The sequence below is a fragment of the Magnolia sinica genome, chromosome 19, assembly GCF_029962835.1.
Source record: "Magnolia sinica isolate HGM2019 chromosome 19, MsV1, whole genome shotgun sequence".
Classification (NCBI taxonomy): Eukaryota; Viridiplantae; Streptophyta; class Magnoliopsida; order Magnoliales; family Magnoliaceae; genus Magnolia; species Magnolia sinica.
In genome coordinates this window covers 714,342-736,337 of record NC_080591.1, presented here as the reverse complement: position 1 = coordinate 736,337, position 21,996 = coordinate 714,342, and the positions used below count along the sequence as shown (strand labels likewise).

Here is a 21,996-nt window from a genome sequence, read left to right as displayed (position 1 = left end):
GCCATTGAAAACTGATCTAGATCATTGATGTGAAGATCCCCAACATGGATTGGAATTGGGTCAAGTAGCATTGGGTTGATTATGCATGTTCTCGCCATTGGGTTTGGGCTGCAACGCATTGTGACTTGACCTGAAATCTAGCAAAATCTGATTAAAGTTACAAAACTCAAAAGTCCCCAGCCCAACAGCCTAGTTAAACTCTGATTGAGCCCACTAAACAAACCGCTTAGATGTTATGAATTGGATAAAAGTGCCCTTGTATTGACACAAATGGAGCACATTTGTAAGATTTGTATCAAAACACTTATAATCAGTCAGAGGCAAGCAGTGCTGGGTCTTGCAGGCTCCCCCACCTCACAAAAATCCAAATGCAAGAAGGTAAAAATAAGTTATAATTAAAGAAGGAAACCATGTCCAAATAATGATGCTCTGGTCTCTTAGATGACTACAAGTTGTAGTGCTCCTAGTTGCATTGGTACTTCTAGAGAGTCCGGATTATCCATTACGTTCAACACATATTTCACGGGCCATCATGTAAATATCATATTGACTTTATTACATTCATAACTATTTGATCACTAGCCTTTAACATGGACAGTCAAAGATTGTTTGAATAAAAATAGGTCCAATCAACAACTCAATCCATCTATTAGTTGGGTCCCAACATATATTGCTTATAATTAATAAGAACCTCAGTTTTTAGTGTTTACACTCGACCTGACACCGTCAAGCCCAACGGCTAGGAAGCGGCCATGTGACGGCAAGCCAAATGAAGATCCCACAAAACCCCTGCAGCTGTTGCGATCAATAGAAGTAAATCATAAAGAGAAAGCAATCTCTCTTCAGACTGTGTGCCACACGTTTAGGAGCCAAAAGCACACCAATGTTACCATAGACACATGGCAATATGGTAATGGTCATAACTTGTGTAATGACCTAAAATGCTCATACATTGCTAAGGGTAATTTGCTTCCAAATTTACAGCAAATCATAATTGATAGTATGAAGAATAGCAGCTAAAAAATCATTTAAGAATCATAGAAACCCAATCGGCTATGCTTCTTTAGCAATTGGTCGAAAATTAGATTATTCTTCTTTAAGGATGGAAACATGAACAGTCATAACTCTTGATTGGCTAATTAATTGAACGAAAATCATAGAGGTCGAATCCGAGTACAACTCTCCAGCCACCTCCTCACAATTTCTATAAATTTAACAAAGAACAAAGAGCACTAAGCCTAGTCAATCTAAATTCGGGGTAATGCCATATTTCTATATCATCATTTACATTTTATCTTACTTAATTTTCTTTATATGTTTGGGTACTGGATTTGGCTTGAGCTAGAAAACCTGGCTTATTCTTTAATTGTATATGATTAATTTCCAGATACGTGGAGATTCTCTTGTACTGTGATCTGTAAAAGATATTGAGATTTCATCTTTAGATGATGGTTTAATAATCTATAATCTATGGAAGTGTCTATGCTCGAGTGACATTTTTACTCCATTAAAATGGAGACGTGGGATATGGACTTTGTGACTCATGAAAGTCAATGGTGCGCTGCATTCAATGGCTAATATTATACTATAAGGATAAGATTGCACGTATCCATTGCACATGAGTGTACAATGAAATGCTTGCCATGGGGTTCAGCCCTTTTACACGCTTTCCTTAAAAAATAAAAATAATTCTGATCCACTTATATGCGTGCCTAAATGTTGGAATTACAGGTTGATGGGTTGAAAACTTCAACGAAAATTTTCGGACCCATGCATTTGTTCTGCAAATTGTGGCCCACCCATCATTTGATCAACCTGATTCTTAGGGTAGGGCATTTACGTAGTGGTGCCGTTCTGATTGATGAATTGTTAGATCCACATCATACTCCATCCTAATTCAAGTCAATCTCCTCATGCAGGATGACCATACATTTCATGAAGTAATGCGTACATGTGTGCCCCGCACATCTGTGACAGTCATGGTCTAACAAGGTACTGAGATTTATAGACCATAACTCTCACAAGTCAATCATCATCATGTCTAATCTCATGTTCCCAAGGACTGCCAAAGGAATTATTCCTTAACAAACCCTCCGCACATTAAATCTAAGGCATATTGCATGTCCAATTTAAAACTTGTGGTTATCACGATCAATGGCTAAGATCCACCAAATCATATTTACATGACTAGTGAATAATGGCACGAATGATTTTATAAGACACTAACTCCAACATAGATTGGATCTACAAATTATAATGCCATATTGGCACATGTATTATGTCTACATGAGCTCTTACCAAAGCTCTTATATTCTACAATCAAAGAAAGCATTGCAAAGCATGCATGATGAACTGTCCTCAAGGTGGTCTTTGGAAAAAATAAAAAACGAAAAAAATAAACAGAAATGGTAGATATGAGGATCAGATTGCACGAATCTCCACACCCGAATGTAATGTTAATCTGCATAAACTTCGCCATGAATCACTCGATACATTTTCTCTTCTTTATTTGGTTGTAGATTTTCTGATTTCTCCATCGCCTATAAATATCTCAACAGTCATCAAAATGAAATAAAAACCCAAGGAAGCAATGGCTAAGTATCAAAGTCTCCTCTCCCTCTTCTTCATAGTCCTCGTAGCTACTACATTGGGTGAGTGATTTTCATATTCAATATTCAAAGAGATTTCATATATAGAGTAGGATGGTGTAAGTCGACTGAAAAATGGGTCTGATCCATTCATTAGAGTGGGCCAATTCTGCAAGTTGGTTCCGACATTTAGATGATGAAACCCACTCAATGACTGGATCGGCCTGATCATTTTTCCAGCATTTGTGTAAGACTAATACTTTTTGGTGTTGGGGATATATATATATATATATATATATAGGTGTGCCAATGGCAGAAGCGAAACTATGCGAGAGGCGAAGCAAGACATGGTCGGGCATCTGCACCAACACCGGCAACTGCAACCGACAATGCAAGACCTTGGAGAAGGCTAAGCATGGAGCCTGCCACTTCCAGTTTCCGGGATTTGCATGCTTTTGCTACTTCAACTGCTAGAGAAGTAGTACTCACAGCCGTTCGGGTCGCATCTAGTATGCTTTTGCTGGGTCTGAATGTTGAAATAAAATGCTACAACTAGTAATGAGTGTAGCATAGACGTGTGTGTGTGTGTAATGGTCTGTTTTGTAGGGTTGTTGGTGCTTCTGTTCTATAACTACTGAAACTTTAGCCGGACCTACTGGTCCTTGTTGAGTACACTTCTAATTAGTATCCAAATCATTAACCTATGTGTGAAAGTTATTCACCTGATATTTATCAACTATTCGATCACCTACTAATTAACCTTCTCTTTATAGATGTGTGGGGCCCTCCATGTTGTGTGTATTCCATCCAACCTAATGAATTAAGTGAGCCCCACTATGATGATGGGATGCTCCAAATATCAGGCATACCAATATAATGAGATAGGCCACAACATAGAAAACAATTGAAGAACACATAAACATCTCATTGGCATGGTGACTCACATGATGGTTGGATTAGACTGATTTTGGAGCGTCCAAATTTCGCAATGGGCTGACCCTTTTCAACAGGTTAGGGCCCATACATATGGTGGACCCCACACGCAACCCTTGTAGAATACATCTATGTATGGCTTAAGAGACAAAATTCTCTCTCTCTCTCTCTCTCTCTCTCTCTCTCTCTCTCTCTCTCTCTCTCTCTCTCTCTCTCTCTCTCTCTCTCTCTCAATAGTGCCAAACAGATCCTAAGGAACCTTAAGTGCGGTCTTAAGAGGTCGGTAGCTCAAGTAAGCCCCACCGTCATGTTTATGTGAAATCCACTTTGACCACCAGGTAAGTCACCTCAATTAGGCCCAGGGCCAAATATCAACCCTATGCAGGATTCAGTGGGCCATACCAAAGGAAACTATTGGGAGAGAGACATAAACTGTTGATTGTTTTGAGGCCTACTGTGATGATCAGGTGAAATCCACTCAAACCATTGGATAACACACTAAAATTTAGGCAAGAGTTCTAAAAACTGGGTCAACCCTTAATTCAGGTGGGCCACACCAAGGGAAACAGTTTGGAGGGTGAGTGTCATCCCATACACTGTTTCCAATTGTGTAATCCACCTGAATCACAGATGTGACTGGTTTTTTAATCCCCTAGGCCTAAACTTGGGTTTTGGGCTGAGTTTTGGGCCACAGGCCTAACGTAGGCTGACGCATTTTCATGTACCAAAAGGATTTCACATATAATGTGAAAAAGGCCTGCCTGAGTTAGTCAACTCAATCCTCAGTAAATGGCCTATTTACAGGACCAATGGGCCACGTACGCACACATATAAGCAGATGGAGAGATAAACAGATAGACATACATAGATATGTTTTTGACCCGGCATTAGTATGTAACATAAGCCTTTGATATGGAGCCACAAATTACAACCAATTATCCCGATCCCAAGGGGTCAGATTAGACCTTAGCATCATTTGATTGGGAGATCTTGGGGGCCACCTCTCATCCACCATGGGACCTACCACAGTAGGAATAAAATGGATCAACAGCCTGTGGGCCTCGCACGTATGGTCTGTGGGGACAAAACAAAATCTCGATCAAGCATTGTACGTTGTGTTTTTGTCTCAAATGGTGTAGTAGAACATTTTAGAGCTGATTATAAAATAATTGGGCTGTAATCCTGCTTCCTTCTCTGTCTTCAATAGTTGTAAGCTCTAACATAGGGTATACACATGGTTGTTTTTTTGTGACCTGACATATTGACATTTTGGAGCTATATCATGGTTTTTAATACCTCACAATAACCCCAAACAGATCATCCAAAGAATGGGAGTGGTGTATATGTTTGTTAGTGGATCCGATTAGCCAGCCCATCCGATCTTCTAGCTCATGGTTTCAAGCTCGTAGGCCCATGGGTTGAGATGGGTCCAAAAGTCCATGTCCATCTAGTCATCAGCAGCTGGACACCGAGCCAAACCGAGTCGAGCTTGGCACAGCTCAGCTCAGTTCGGCCAACAACCTACTCCAGCTTGGCTCAATCCTCAAGCCTGACTAGCTAGCTTGACTTAGTTCGGTTGGCAACTCGAGGTGAGTTTGAGCTCACTCGAGCTTTCGAGTAGAGAATTTTCTTTTTAATTTTTATACAGGCAGATTCTTTTTTTATATTATATATTACACAAAATATAATATATTAATTAAGTTTTATATCTATATATATAGGGAAAAGGTACTATGTGCTCGACCTCACAATAAGCTCCCGTGAGGTCGAGTTGTGTGGGCCCCACTGTGATGCGTGTCGACCATCAACACCGTGCATTTGATGGGTGCCCTCTAAATTATGGGATATCCCAAAAATCAGCCGTATACAGAACTCAGGTGGGCCATACCTTCTAAAATCATGTGAAGACACCGTCAAATCATATAAAAGCACTTGGTGGGGCCTACTTGAGTTTTGAATGCTATTGAAACTTGGTCTGAACCCTCATTCAAGTGGGACACACATAATGGATGGGCTGGATTTGCAAACCACATCTCAGTGGGCCCAAAAAATGATTATGAATGTTTTAATGGTGCACGCCCCCTCCCCACTTCTGTATGTGGTGTGGCCCACAAAAGTCACGGATTGACTTGATTTTTGAGACCTAGGCCCATGATGGAATGGTGCATCTGATTAATGGGGTAGATGTTCGAAACGCATCACGGGGGGCCCACACAGCTCAACTTCATGGGACGGACTTTTGAGGTGGAGCGCATAGTGTATATATATATATATAAGTTATAACTCAAGTCAAGTCGAGCCCGGTCAAGCTGAGCCTGGGGCAACTCAAGCTTGGCTTGAAATTCTTGCGAGCTCAAAAAATCAGCTTCGCTCGGCGCCCCAAACGTACCTTTTGAGTCGAACTTATCTGAACTGAGCCAAGCAAGTTAACCGAGCTAGCTCAGTTCATGTTAACTTCTAGTCGTTAGGTGCTGCCTGTCTGTATGATGAATTCATGCTTATTGTACTCTAAATGTGTAATAAAAGAGGAAAAAAAAAAAATGTATCATCTTCTTTATTTAAGATAATCCTTAAAGTCATAGGGAGAGCCTTGATTCCGCAAGGCAACTGCTCTTGGAAAATGAGAATTTAGTTACGAATTATAGAAAATTTGTTCTAATGTCACTCCTGATATGCTTAAATAAGCCTATCAACTTAATTTGAATTCCATTTATAAAAAAAAAATCTCAAAATTGTAAATTTATTAAAAATAGTAAAAACGTCTAAGCATACCCAAATTTGTAAACAAATCTTTGATAAATAAAATAAAGACTTTAGTTTGGAACTAGACTCTTAATACCCTAAAAATAGAAACTACTAAAAATAATAAGTTTTGACTTCAATTGAAATTAAATCCTGAAACTGTTGAAATTTATAAGATGGTTTAGGGACCAACAAAACTTAGTAATTGAAAGCTTGTGGATAGCTGTTGAATGACTTGCTACATATGTGATTACATTGACTAGTTGTAAAGTTATGCCCGTAAAAGCTATGGTGGGCATTAAGCTGTTTTCGCCCAATCTCAGCTCTTCCAGCTGAAATTCTCATGATCCTAGCTTGTACTCCATTGAGTCATCCACGTTGTGTTGTAACATCAATATTAGTTGGGAGTGCAACTCGTTTGCATGGGTTAAGGTCGACTGGTAACCTGAATAATCAACCACCAATCTTAATCCAATTTGATCTGATTTTTAACCCCATTTCATCAGCAAGAACCTGACCCACTATCATATTGTACAACATAGACCTTACCTGACTCTAGCTGAATCTTTTAATTTGGCAATGAAAACTGGATCTAGACCATTGACATGAAGATCCCCATAACAAAAAACTCTTCTTGATTGGAGGGTTGAGAAGCATTGGGTTAATCATGCATATTCTGCCCATTGGGATTGGGTTACCAAGCGTTGTGAGGCATGCAAAATCCATATAAAGTTACAAAGAACTCAAAAGCCCCAACCCAACAGCCTAGTTAATTAAATTCTATTTGGGCCCACTAAGTAAACAGCTTGGATGTTACGAAATGGACAAAATGCCCCTTGTATGGACAAATAGAGTACATTTGTAAGAATTGTATCAAAACACTTAACAATCAGACAGGTAAGCAGTGCTGGATCTTGGAGGTTCCCCCATCTTACAAGAAATCCAAATGCAAGAAGGTAAAAATATACTATAAAGAAGGAAACCTTTCAAAATGAAGAAATGCTCCGGTTCTCTCAGAGCACGCAATGCTTCTAGTTGTATTGAGACTCTTAGACAGCCCTATCAATTAATATAGACTGTCCATTAGGTTCAACACATACTTCATGGGCCATTATGTAAATATGACATTGACTTTATATTCATTACTACCTGATCACTAGCTTTTAATATGGACGGTCAAAGATTGTTGGAAAAAAGATAGGTCCAACAGATAAATCAATCCATATATTAGTTGGGAACCATCATAGAGTACCTATAATTAATAAGAATCTCTTTTGTCTTGGAAAAAGGAAGGCTACAACAAGTAATACCAAATCAACGGTGGATTTGACCACCCAATCAGTGAGTTCTTTGCATTTTAGGCCATGAAATGTATTATGAACTTAATGGACAGCTCAGATCAATTGATTGGACTGTACAAGTGACCCTATGCAATTAGCTTTCAGAGCAATAGATCATTTCTCTGTAAAATAATAACTGTTATGAAACGTGATTGATTGTTGTGGCTAAAAATGAGGAATTTGTAGAATATTTTAACTATTTTACTAAATACCTCTATAAATGTGGTAATACGTCATTTGTCCATGAGTAGCAGAGCGGTACACGAGTCAAGTTAGCTCGGTCAGCTTGCTCAACTTGACTCAGAAAAGCTTGGCTCGCCTTGACTTGAAATTGAATTCAGACCAAGCTGAGCTAATTTTTAGGAGCTTGAAAAACTTTTAAGCTGAGTTCGAACTTACCCAAGCTCGACTTGACTTGGCTCAAACCTCAACTTGAATTAACTCGGATCAAATCAGTTCGATGAATTGGTTATTTTTATTTGGATACTGCTTGCCAAGCGTTTGATGAAATGACTCAACGAAGTGTTGTTTCGGATGCGTATGTTCTCCACAAAATTGATTCATGGCAAGGAATGAATGAATATGGAACAAATCACTATATATTAAAAATAAATAACTTTATACAATTGAACCGTCCTCATATCTTATTTTTTATACTGTTTGTTGAGTGTTTGATGAAATACTTATGAGATGTTGTTAGTATTCTATGAGAGATTAAAGATGCATTATATGTTTAAGAAAATGTCTCACATGATCTAACTCGGCTCGAACTGGCCCGAGTTGTTGACTGAATCGAGTTGAACTGATTAGTCAAGCTCGAAGACCAAACCGAACCGAGTTCGAGCTAGGGTTAGTTGCTAGCTATGCCAAGCCGAGCTATGCCAAGCTCAACTCGATTCAACTCGTATGTAGCTCACTTTGGGTTATTGGTTAAAAATAACTTTTGACCTGAAGTGGGGAAATTTTAAGTGAAATGACCGAAATGCCCTAAAAAGATAATGTGATAGTTGTACAGTCCACTGTCGCTGAAGTTGTGGTATCATGCACACCATATGCATGGCATAAAAAAAATGATTATTAGATTTTAAAAATACAATTGCCAGGTATTTTACATATTCAACATCGTAGGTGCTGTTGAAGATTGGGTCCAGTCAACCATTGTTGTTTTCCTCTTTCTGTCTTTTTTTTTTTTTTTGTCGCCACAAGATTAAACACACATATATCACGCGTGGGTCATAAACTTCTGACCCACCAACACGGCTGGCCCACCAAGGGACCAATCAGTGCATAGTGTATATTGAGCCAATTTATAGAGGTGAAGATCAAAATTGAAGCGCAATTTCACACGTGTAATTACGATAAGATGTGCAGGGCTTTTACAGATTTCTACCAATTTAGATCTGGTTGATGAAGGACGTACTTGTCTACGGCGAGAAAAGTACTCTTTTTATGCTATTTCAGTCATTTCATTTAAAGCCAAAGAGTCGTTTGACTAATAATCGTATTTATTTTTAGTTAAATGATAAAATATGATATTTAATGAATATTTAAGTAAAATAATTATAAAAGTACGGTCATCCTGCAAAATTTCCCAGAATAAATAGAAGAAGACTCCTATTGAGTCCAGAGGCACACTTGTGAGTTTTGCTAATACCACGCGCATGTATGGGCAGTTTCATATGACCACTCAGATGTGTATACATATGGCAGTCATCCAAGCTACGCAACAGCTGGGGTAGATGACCTGACCATATAGTCTGATCATCTGGTGGTTCACCTGCATGTTGAATGTCGGCCCTTGATCCATCCAACTTAATTTTTGGTCCACCTATTTAGCTGCCCTTTTTTTTTGTAGGGTGTGGCCCAGCAGATGAGTGGACTGGCCAGATTTTCAGACCAGGTAAACAACATGTTGTGCCCCACCTTCGCACAGATAACCCCATATGTGCCCAGTGGCCATGTGTGTGGACAGTCGAATGGACACATATGTAGACATGTGTGTATATGTATCATATACGAATAATAAGCATTTTATACGCAAGGCATTAGCAATTGGCCAATTAAACCGTGAATAGGCATATTTGCTAAATGTGGTACCCACCATAGTCAGACAACCCTGACCATTCAATTGACTTTTGCTTGCTTTACATAATCGGATGGCCATTATCATTAATAACCGTTTATTTGTATGATGCCAAATAGATAGTCAGGATCAGACTATCAGTGGTTTTGTCACTCTGCTCATCTAAGCTGTTTATTTATTAGCGTTTGAACAGAGTTTCACTCGGTTGGGCCTGGATTTTTTGAGTTCTTTGTAACTTAATTCAGATTAAGGAAATTTTAAGGCGTGGTCAATAGATCAACGGTCTTGATAACCGTAATTTTGGAGTCTAATCAGGTATTTGGGGAGCATGGTTGATCCACAGTGGACCCCTACAGACCAAGAGTACCCATTAGCCCACTTCCTCGTGTTGAATTTGGATGCCCAAACGGTGAAATTTTTGGGCTGTCACATCACGGTGGGGCCCATTAGTTTAATAACTGTAGAAGAGTGCACACAGTGTGGCAACACATAAGCAGCCTTTGAATTATCAAAATACCCTAAACCTATTACAGGAGTTGGACTCTTTAAGTAACCGTCCACTCATCAAATAACTTCCAACCTTTCATGTGCTTGTTACATTCAAGTCATCCAATAGTGCTCTCACTGCAATTGTCCACGATAGTAATTTATTGAATATACCATGCTTCTATTTTATTTCCTTATTAAAGGATCACACGTTATTTCTCATAATCCATATCCTATGCTTATCACAAGCACTAATTTTTTACTTATTGCAATATGATTGGGTCACATCTAGGGGTGTACATCAAGTCGAACCGAGTCGAGCTGCCCTCTACTCAACTTGGCTCGGCCATTGGCTGACCTCAGCTCGAACTCAACTTGGCTCAGTCCTTAAGCCTGACTAGCCAGCTCTGCTTGGTTCGGTCAGCAGCTCGGGCCAGCTCGGCTCGGTTCGGTCAACAGCTCAGGCTGAGTTCGAGCCAATATCAAGCTGAGTTCGCCATTGAGGCATTTCCACAAACACCTAAACTGCACCTTCAAAACTCATCTATACGTGAAACGGCAGCAATGGTTTTACATGTATTTTATCAAACACCTTCTAATCAACATAAAAATCAAGGAAAAAAAAAAAGATATTTATTTCATGTACATAAATTCCTTGCCACCAGCCATATTTTGTTGAGTCATTTTATTAAATACTTGGTGAGCAACATCGATGGCAAATTAACCGAGTCACCGAACTAGTTCGATCCGAGTTTGATTTGAGCTGGATTCGATCGGAATCGAGTTGAGCTGGGCTTGCTTGAATTCGGCTTGAACTCATTTTCGAGCTCAAAAAATCAGCTCGACTCGGCTCGAACTCAACTTCGACCCAAGTCAAATCAAGCTTTTTCCGAATCAAGTCGAGCAAGCTAACCGAGTTAGCTCGGTTCGTGTACACCCTCAGTCACAGCATCACTAACTGCAAATAAAGGATGGGCTTATTTTTCCACAAGTCCAATCTCCGCGGTGGAGATGACTCATCTGAATATTTCCTTCCGCATGCCCATATAAGTTGAAAGTTATTCTTCACTGTGTGGACTACAAGTTCTTCTCCAGCCAGTTCAACTTGAGACCTCTGTTGCCACACTCAACCTTTATGGCATTGTATGATTTTCATTTAGGTGTAAAGGTTATTAATCCATTTCCAGAAGTTATTAACATGCCCACGTGTAAATGTATGGGGCCTACCTTATTATTGTACACCATTTAACCCATGATGACGTGTTCCTCAAAAATAGGTATATACAATCGTCATGTGCGCATGGGTTGCACCATAATAATTAAGAAAGTTCAGTTGGTGGGGGCATGTCATGGTTTGGTCAGCCTTATTTTTGGGTGGTCTGGTATGACGACCATTCAGACGAGATGAGTTGGAATCCTTAAAAAACCATGGTGGCCCCGCAAGGAGATGTATACCGTTAGAATAATACCTTGTTACTCTGGCAGAGTGTGACTGATGATATGCAGGCGATGAGAAAATGCTGGGAAATTGCATATGCGGCGTATAAACAATTCAAACTGGCACTAGTGCAGATGTATCATGAACTAAAAATTACACTTATTTAGTTTTCGAAATATTAGATTGATGGACGCTTAATAGACGGCTCCAAATGAAAAATATCCAAGTCTGATTTTTGTCATGTAAATTAATTTAGTTAGTGGGTTTTATTTTGATTAATATATGGCACGTGTACCATTTTAGTGTATGCGGATCAAGTCTCATAGGCAGCCGGAGTAATAAATAACTCTCCTAGAATACTAACGAATTTTCAGAAATCGACATTCGTTTTCGTGATTGGATGCTTTCTTGTATTTTTCTTAGCCAAGTAATCTATGCAAATCGGTTGATTTACGTGGAAATGGTGTAATTTCAATTTTCCTCTTATCAATTCTCTCGGACTCGCTTTTCAAATCCTATCCCTTCTCAGAAACAGCGGAATGTCAGCAGCCATTTCTTACGTTCCAACCTTTCGATTCTCTCCGTGTTTTCCTTTTCGCTTAAAATCGCCAAAACCCATTTCGTTTCCGGAATTTCCCACCTCGGCATCGGTTTTTGTTGGTGGGTTTCTCTCAAGAAGATCTGACTTTGAGAAATTCAAGTGTCTGGCGCAGAAAGAGATGAATGAGATGAGGAGAATTTCTTCTTTCGGCAGCCATGAGGATGCTGAAAATCGTGGGTTTATGGAAAGTGACGGGTCGTCGGAGCTTACACGCAGCTTATGGTCTGGTGGATTGGAATCAGCTCTCAATCGATCGGTACGTGCGAATTTGGGCTTCCATGGTTTGAATTTTTATGGGTTTTGTTTTGCTGGAGCTATTATTTTATTTGAATTTGCCAATGTTTGCTTTTGGGTATTATTGTGTTCCGATTGATTTGAATGACTGAAGATCGTAGATTGTTTTTAGAGTTCAATGAAATCACGTTTTGGTTGGTATGATTTAGTGCCTATGTATGGTTTGGGATTTTTTTTTTTATTTTTTTATTTTTTTTAAAGTTTGTAGCTAGTGGTTTGAGTATTCTGCTTATGATTGTGTTTATTTCTCTCTGAAATGAATTAAATAATAGAAGATTTCCTTTGGGGTTCCCAAATTTTAGGGAAGGCTTTTGTATGGGGCTGTTTGGATTCAGGACAAGTTGTGTCATTGGCTATCCATGGACATGTTATTGGGACTAGCTGTTTGTAGACATGTTGCCATGACTAATCGTTCTGTTTGTTATTTATCAATCCCCCCGGAACACAGAGTAAAGATGGATTGTGGCACATGTGGAGAGCTTAATATAGATGTTGGCACGGTAAGGCATATGCATGTGCACATTTGGTACATGCACACATTGAGAAATCTGCCACATTTTTGGGTGCTTGAAGATTGACAGTGGTTTACATATGCACAATTGGAGAGCGTGAACTTGCATGGTATCACATTAGAACATGTCATGCATGTGTACTAATAAGAGTATATCTCATGTGCACCTAAAACTGTAAAGTGTAATTGACAAGGAGTTCCACCTCTTTAGTAGAGACAACAAATCCATGCTTTAATGGTCGCTTGTCTTGGATTATTTGTCAAAAAATGCCTAGTTCCCATGCACAAGATGGTTAACAAACAATGGTTATGTGCATTTGTCCCCACTACTTGTCCAAGACATAACTTTACCCCAATCCAAACAGCCTCTATGGCCTGTGTGATTGCAACACATTCACAATCAACACAGCACACATGCTGAAGTCAATCCAGACATCCAAACTGTGGGCCCCATTCGGATGGAGCACCATCTGATTGCTGCTAACAAATGGATGGTTAAAATGATAACCGTCCTGTTTCAATTGGCAACTGGCTACCAGTGGAAAGAAAAGGAAACAGCAGCGTAAAGAGCAAGCTAGAATCAACACTGTAAATATCAAAATTCAGTTCAAGCCTCCTAACAAAGCTTCTTTCATCAGGGCCCGGCAGGAGAAATCTCAGGCTTCTCGTCTTGATAACCATTCTCGAATTTTACTCCCATTTCAAAACTTTCTTATCCATGTTGAGAATAATGTATTGGAACCATCAGGGAATTGTAAATTCCCCACAGATCATTGTTTAATCAATTTCATTTTGGAAGACAACCTAAAAATTATCATAATCAGTGAGCCCAAGTGTTTGTTCTGCTATTTCCACTCTCTTGAATAGACACATTTGGTTTCAATTCTTTCTTGTCTAATCCCTCTTCTTTGTTATCAAAAAGCCCAATTTGGGTGCTTCATCAAAGCTCCCGCTTTTGGTTTGTGAAGATGTTGGGCTCCTCTTCTTAACTCGTTTTCCTTGAAATCTCCTTACAGATGGCCATGATCTGATCTCAGTCACTGCTGTTTACACTTCCACTAAACTTCAAACACATAGTGCTTTATGTAAAATCTTTTAGAATCAAATCAGCTTCATCAACTACCCCGGGTGTGTATAGGAGACATCAATGATGTATTATATGAATCAGAATAATTTAGTTCCAGATCCATTAATCAAGCAGCAGTGTCTGAATTTCAAGGAATGTGCTGGCTCTCAGTCAGCACTGCTGCCTTTGGAAGCTGGTTTTTCTGTCTGGTGCAATAACCAGCTCGGCTTAGTGGAGCTGATTTTGGATGAGGCTTTTTGTGTTGGCCTGTCTCTCGACCATTGTTCAATCTATTATCTAGAGTCCAGTTGGTAACTGCTTGTCACAGGGTTGCTAACTCCTTAGCCATGCGGCACTTGCACAACACCCTAATGCTACTTGAGTTACCCTTACTCCACTTGCACCATCAAGTACTACCCCCAAGGATTTATTGAGAATGCAAGAACACAATAGAGTGATGGGAAAGCTTATATTGCACTAAAGGAGAGAATATTACGAATCTGAGTTGAGTCCCAAATGAGGTGACTACTCATGTGTTCTTAAGAATCTTCTAACTACTTTACATCAATAGTTAGGATGGTGCTATGTGGCATTCATCCAACAGCTAAGAATACTCTAGAAATATGAACTCATCTTCACTCTACTGGCTACAAAAACTTACTAGAGAAGTACAGAACCTTCCTGAAATCGTTACACCAATCTACAATAGCATAGACTGCTCTAGAATTCTCTACACTACACTACAGGACCCTAGATTATTTTATGTCTATACACGCTATGTACAGGCCTCATATGTACAAAACAGTGTTTTAAATAGCGGTAGCATGATGCGTAGCGCTCAGCCCTCTATAGCGTGTAGCGTAAATACGTAGCGTGTAGTGTAAGCTACACAATACTTCTATTTTTTTTATTTAAAAATAGGACAACTATAAAAAATAGCGAAAAAAAAAGGAAAAAAATATAAAAATGCCTAAAAGATGATTCATTCTATCAATTATAAGCATGTTCAAAAAGGTTATTAGTTATCATTTATCAAAAGCCAATCCACATATATAAGCCAAATCAAATAATTATCACATCAACAACTTTCTAAGCAAACCACTTTAATTAATAATGTCTAATTGAAACCACAAGTAACAATTATGAAAAGAAATAAAAATCTCATAGGTTAAAAGTATCAAGTACAATACAATTGTCACATTCCTCAACATTAGAAACAAAGAAAAAGTGAAAAAAAAATAATTAAAAAATAAAATAGTAAAAAAATACGTTGTAGCTTACGCTACGGATGCTACGCGCTACGTAGATGTAACGTACGCTACGACCCCTGTGGCGTACGCTACAGGGAGTTTACGCTATTTGGGACGCTACGTAGCGCTACGGCCACGCTACATAGCGTACGCTACCGCTATGCTGCGGGTGCTATTTGAAACACTAGTACAAAAAGCACCATAAATGACTAATTCATGAACAACCTCCATGGCTCATGACATTTTGTTCTCTCTGATGGATGTGTCTTCTCCAAGGTATTCCATAATGGTAACGGGGGCTATAATAGCCACCACCAGTTACTGTTACGATACGGGCCATGACATTTTGTTTTAGGTTTCTTATCTAGGCTAGTTTTCTGTATGCCTTTTGTTTTGATGTTTGGCTAGGTTTCTGCCTATTGCACTTTCCATTTGTCTGTCTTTGATTCTTTGCTTGTTGGGCCCTTTCTAGTTGAGGGACCGTTACATCAAAGGATCTTTCATTTTGAAATGATTTTACCTATTAGGAAGAAAGAAAGTAAAAAAGACAATCGGTTGTTAACATCGTCCAATTAGCATCTATGCTTCATGCACGAAGGCCCGTGATTTAGACAGTTTGGATTGCCCTACATGTATGCCATGTTACATAGATATATTATTGTTTTGCGTGGATTTGTAGAGTTTGTTGAAATAATTGCCGTTCAATCAGCTTGTTTCTTCATTCCGTGACTACATTTTCTGTAGAGACAATACAAAACTTATCCCTTCTGTCTGAATTGAACAGAAGAACTGAAGATGCCATTTGGAAATATTTATTTGAATATTTGTGATTCTGCTTGTCCATTTCTCTATTCCAGAAACTTCCATTTTGTCTGTGATGAATTGAAGATAGGAATGTTTCAAATGGCTTTTAAGGGCTATTTGAATATTGATAACTTAATTGAGCTGTTTTCTGTTCTATCCTGATTCTTGTTTCAGTTGAATAACTGAAAATTTCATACAGGCTTTGGGAGTTTCTTAAATATTTTGATTCGATGGAGTTGTTTCTCAGTTTTATGTCTAGCCTTTAGAAAATTTTCTACATCAACATGCACAGAATTTATCCTTGTTGTATCATTCCAATTTTTCATATGTGACTATCATATTCACCAATGCGTATGGGATTTATGCCCTTTCCTCAAGATGGTAAAACAAAAACATGAACATGCTTGGAGCATGGACTTCAGCTTCATGTGTCACTGCATAAGCAAAACATAACATAAATCATTTTGAACTTCACGTGCCAGTACAGATAATCAGCTCCATATACTATCCTCAGGCTGAATTTACATAGATTGAAATTCTTCATGTCCTTAACCCCCATTTATCTTCTCATCATATGGAAACAATTCGTAGCTAGGGATTCCTATGTTGGCCCAGTTGCAAATCCTGCCATCATGGCATGCTTCACCAATGCTTTAGGGTCCTCTGTCCATCAAATACAGCTTAACCCTACAAAACCCTTGTTACCAAAAAAGAAAAAGGAAAAGGAAACTAGAGACCTTGAATGGTGCACTTTTGCAATGGAACAAGACCATCCCCTTAATGGACCTATTTATTTTATTTTTATTATTTTTTTAAGTATTGGAATGAATGGAGCGAGTAGAAACCGATAATTGGTGCAACTCTTTTAGCATTGGCCTGTCCATGGGTTGGCCTAGTAGTTGGTCAGTTTGGATTGGTTGACACATTCACTGATCTTATCAGGTTATAGGGTTGATACCATTTACTAAACCACAAAGGAGGCATAATGGATTCAGGCTCTTTACTAATATATGTTTCAGATAGTGTTTGTTCGTTGAGATACTCTTCTGTTACCTTCTACAGGTATAGATATTGTGCTCTGCATGAAGTTCCATAGACTGAAATTCTCTTTCTGACGCTTGTTTATCTTCTTGTTCGCTGATTGTCAATCGTAGCTAGTAATGTTCTGCTTTACTCCTGTGTGAGGCCATAGCTCAATGGCAGACAGCTTGCATTTCAACAAGGTTGCAAGTTCAATCCCAGCTTAACTATCCCATCATCCCCATCCCCACCATGCCCCCAAAAAAAAAAAAAGAAGAAGAAGAAGAAGAAGGAGAAGAAGCTTTAGTCATGTTTCAAATCATGCCATTAAGATATTTCACCAATAAAAACTTCAAAATGTATTCTATACATTCAGAGACTCTTCAATCACAATTTTCTATGGGATTTTCTATTCTATACCTTTTCTAATCTCCTCTCTCTATTTCTATTGGCTTCAGAGCAAGTGGCTAGTTGCTGCCCTTTTTGGGTCTGTCATTATTTTGAAGCATGATGCTGAAGCCTTGTGGGCCGCAATGGGAGCAGTCTTAAATTCCTCGCTCTCCACTACTTTGAAGCAGATACTTAACCAGCAGCGACCTGCCTCTGCTTTGAGATCTGACCCTGGGATGCCATCTTCTCATGCACAATCCATCTTCTATATTGCAGTCTTTGCTGTCGTTTCATGTAAGTTCTCCAAATTGCAGGGCAGGTGAATTTTCTTGTGCATAATCTTAACTATGTTTGGAATTCCATTCATTTATTTTTTAGGAATTCATTTGAACCTAAATGGAGCTTTTCAGTTTTATGGTTAATCTAGATGCAAGGGCAATGTTTTTTTAGGTGCTTCTTCTTCTTCTTCTTCTAGAGGTGACTCAAATAGGGAAATTTTCAAAAACTTGCTGATCATTTGGAATTTGAACCAGCTGAATTTGTTTGATTGGGTTCTGAGTATCAAATCTAAACCTGGAATCTGTTAGTTTTTATAGACTTTGCTAACTCAAACTTGGGAATCAAAATATGTTATATGAGTCCAAGTTTTGACTCAGGAAGTCAATAAAATTTCCCCCTTCCCCTATAAAAGGTTTGAATGTAGAGTTGATACTCAGAACCCCAAGTCCAAGTTTGACTCACATGCCAATATAACTTATATTTGTGAAAGATTTGAATTTAGACTTCTATACTCAAAACTGAGCCAAACTTATTTGACTGCGCTACATTGCAAGTTGATCAACAGGTTTTTGGACTTGATGGGTCTCACTGCATGGCTCAGTGGTAGACGCACTGCGTTTCAACATTGAGATCATGGGTTCGAGTGCCCATGTGGTGTGTGGGTGTGTAAAAATAATAAATAAATAAAAGGTTTTTGGACTTGATTTTTTGAAAAGTCTTGAGTTTTTATCAACTCGGCCTATTCAAACTTTGGAATCCAACACCGGTGTCCGAGTAGTTTGAGCATTGCTTTAGAGTTTAGATGCATTGTTGCTATTGTTGTTCAAATTCCATAATATCAATATCATATTTCGTTTTTCTGGTCAGAGATGTGATGCCTTATTTTTTTTCTTTTTTTGCAGTGATCGAGTGGCTAGGAATCAATGCACTTACACTGACTTTTGCAGCACTTATCTTGATTTGTGGCGCATATCTTGTAAGAGTCATGGCTTGATCTCTTATTTTATGTAACCATTTCTTGCATTATTTACTAAAAACTTAGCTACAAACTTTATAAACCCACTGATTTAGCAGATACCTAAGCAGATTTATATAGCTTTTTGCATTCTTAAGATAACAACACGGTATAAATATCTTTCTTCAAAATTATACATTTATTAAAGACACTTCAGGAGCTTGTCGAAAGAATTTTTATGTACTAGCTATATTCTGTTGAAAACTGATCCACATCAATACGAGTAGGGAACACAATTAGTAATTTATCTAGGTTAAAAACCTGATTGATACAGTCCAAGTCAAGTTGAAAACCTTTGGTCAAGCTGTTTTTATGAGTTTAAAGAGCTTATGTTATTTCCTTCTTGATTGAGGGTTTTTTTTTTTTTTAAAATAATAAATCAATTTTTTTTGTACTCAGCGATGTGCTTTTCCAAGGACTCGATCAAGCTCTTTTGGGTTTTTACAAAGGATGGTTTTCCCTTCAATTAGACCCAAGTCTTGACTGAATTGAGTTGAGGCTGCAAGTGTTTCATGCACTCTATCGAATTTTAGACCTTCTGTATAATACTATACTCACTGCAATCTAGTCATGCGGAGCTATAATTTGCAGATCTCCTCCAACATTGCAATATTTTATTCTTTACGAATGTGCAAACCAGCACTCTAGGCAACACGCAGGTCAGGGTTCTACACACGGTCTCACTCCCATATCAGAATCTTGTAAATTTTTTAATCTTCAAGTTAGAGAATAGCTTATTTTGTAAATGGATCCTTACTCTTGCTCCGGTGGTAGACTCTCAGGAGTTTCAACACCCGGTCAAGGGTTCGAGTATCCATAGGTGGTGAAAACCCACTACGGCGTGAGTGTGTGGGGGTGTGTGTGTGTGTTTAAAAAAAAAAAAAAAAGCTTATTTTGTAAATTTTGTTATAGTTCTGGTTCCACACCTTTGCTTGCCACTGACGTTTTATCATGTAAAATCCTTTCCAACTTAAAATTCTCCATGTTAGGAGTCTCATGATACTATCCAGTGACAATTCCAATTGAGAAACCACAGGATAGATGATCTGGGTTGGATGGTAGCGTAGGTGACTAGGATGCTCCTAGATGTTGATCCCAATTACCTTACCAAAAAAAAAAAAGGTGAAGATTAGAAAGATGCACTGGAGCATTCTTGAGGATACCATGTGAAGGACATGATGAACAGCATTAGCCAAATTACTACACCAAAGTTCAAGTCCTAATTAAGGGTGCAACTCGGGTGGGTTGGGTTGGCTTGCCTGTCAACCCAAACCTAATCCGATTTGAAGAGGACCCAACCCAACCCAAGGTTCCTAACGTAAACCCAAACCCAACCCAAATTCCTTTACTCAGCCCTAAACTTAGCCAAATAAATGTGAGTATCCCCAACCTAACACAACCCAAACAAAATTTTCTCAACCCTAACTCGACCCACTTTCAAATTGGGTTGGAGTTTTCTGACCCTAATCCAACCCAAGGACCCTGGCAACCCAACCCGATCTCAGGTTGGGTCAATTGACCTGAACCCACAAGTTGCAGCCCTAGTTCTAATGAACCTCATGTCATTTGGCAGAAGTGTCATGTACATCACACACCAGTTGTTAGGTGAGGGTGAAGCATGTACATCATCCACCAGTTGTTTGGTGAGGGTGCTTCACCCACCATATAGATGGCATATGTGTATGTCAGTGTTGGGGTCCCTCCTCATGTTGAGTGGGACCCACATGTGTGGGCTTAAATAGCATTTTAGTGCCACATGTGTGTGAGGGTATTTTGGTCTTTTGACCATGCAAGTAAAATGAGAGAAAAGTGGCTCTTTTGTTTTGTAAGTGAGTTAAGCTACATTTGGGGGTTTTTTTTTCTTGGGGAAAAAGAGGCGAAATAAGAAGAAAAAGGGAGTTTTGTAAGAAAAGAAGAACAAGAGCCTTCTATCACCGAAATCTCCACAACCGGGTTCATGAAGCTTCATCCACAACGCCGGTTTCTTTGATTGTCTTCTTTAAGGATTGAGTTGGGGATTTTCTACAATCCCTAGTTAGTGAGAAATTCATTCCTTTCATCGTTGCTTGTAATCCACCATTGAGTGATGTAGTTTGGGCATCAAAGAGAGATCACTTGATTATTGTACTTCCATTATTATTATACTGGATTTGTACCAAACTGGATCCCGTGGTTTTTCCCATCACATCGAAGGTTTTTCTACGTAAAAAATATTGGTGTCTCTTGCATCCTACATGTTTGATGATTTGTTTGTTTGTGTTAGAAGTGATTTTCGTTAAATATTTTATATTGTTAATCCCTTTAATTTCACATAGAAGGGCGAGTTGTGTGGTTTCCCAACATGTTAGACCAAATTGCTGAAATCATGGGCCTAATGCAAATGGAGAATAACCTGAAAATCTCACTAGTAGATAACCCTAACCGTCCAAATGGTGGCTAGCAAGCGTTAGAAAGTATATCAGATGGTTAAACTCATCTGATGCATTAGATTTTTGTGCGATGTTTGATCCCCAAATGCAGCCTGCAATGTGTGGATGGTAAATGAATCTCTGCCATTCAATAAATAGTAGAAAACCAGATAGAAGTCTACCATCTTTTCATTCATTATCCCCCTTTGCAATGCTTTCTCCCCGTCAGATGCCATTTAAGTCATTTTCACACCACTTGCCATCCTTTAGGAGTTTGAAGATGCATAACTATTGAATTTTTTTAAAAAAATGCAGGTTTGCAAAAGAATAAACAGAAACAAACACACACACACACACACACGCATGCACACGCACGCACGAGAAAATTCTGAAAATGTGGCTAAATCTATTTTCTGTTATCATTTTTGTTGGCAGTCATGGCTACGAGTCTCGCAGCAGCTTCACACCGTCAGCCAAGTCGTTGTGGGTGCCACAGTGGGATCCATTTGTTCGATCCTATGGTTCTGGTCATGGCATGAATTCATGTTGAAAGCATTCAATTCCTTTCTATGGGTTCGGATCGTTGTGCTTTTGGGATCGGCAATCTTTTCTGTGGGCTTCTTGTTGTATGTGATTCGAAATTGGCTTGTGGAAGAGAACTAAGGTTTGTAAATGACCAGATGGTGTAAGCCAGTGTAAAATATTTTAATTTTTAAAATCAACACCTAATCTTTTGAGGTTCTGCTCA

General features: G+C 38.8%; 2 protein-coding genes across 2 annotated transcripts; both read left to right on the top strand.

Annotated features, from left to right (window-relative positions):
- Positions 1–2,164: 2,164 nt before the first annotated feature.
- Positions 2,165–3,323, top strand: LOC131235534 (defensin-like protein 1). The gene is made up of 2 exons (XM_058232728.1): positions 2,165–2,651; positions 2,890–3,323. The coding sequence occupies exons 1-2, from the start codon at positions 2,591–2,593 to the stop codon at positions 3,060–3,062; spliced, it is 234 nt and encodes a 77-aa protein (XP_058088711.1). The 5' UTR covers positions 2,165–2,590; the 3' UTR covers positions 3,063–3,323.
- An 8,643-nt stretch (positions 3,324–11,966) lies between these two features.
- Positions 11,967–21,996, top strand: LOC131234985 (lipid phosphate phosphatase epsilon 2, chloroplastic). The gene is made up of 4 exons (XM_058232037.1): positions 11,967–12,467; positions 17,615–17,840; positions 18,728–18,801; positions 21,684–21,996. Exons 1-4 carry the CDS (start codon positions 12,150–12,152, stop codon positions 21,909–21,911), a joined length of 846 nt encoding a protein of 281 aa, XP_058088020.1. The 5' UTR covers positions 11,967–12,149; the 3' UTR covers positions 21,912–21,996.

Bases quoted from the DNA above. Each gene is read 5' to 3' on its own strand.
- LOC131235534 (XM_058232728.1), top strand. From the start codon at position 2,591: ATGGCTAAGTATCAAAGTCTCCTCTCCCTCTTCTTCATAGTCCTCGTA. The intron at 2,652-2,889 runs GTGAGTGATTTT...ATATATATATAG, and splicing joins CCTCGTAGCTACTACATTGG to GTGTGCCAATGGCAGAAGCG.
- LOC131234985 (XM_058232037.1), top strand. From the start codon at position 12,150: ATGTCAGCAGCCATTTCTTACGTTCCAACCTTTCGATTCTCTCCGTGT. The intron at 12,468-17,614 runs GTACGTGCGAAT...TATTGGCTTCAG, and splicing joins AATCAGCTCTCAATCGATCG to AGCAAGTGGCTAGTTGCTGC. The intron at 17,841-18,727 runs GTAAGTTCTCCA...CTTTTTTTGCAG, and splicing joins AGTCTTTGCTGTCGTTTCAT to TGATCGAGTGGCTAGGAATC.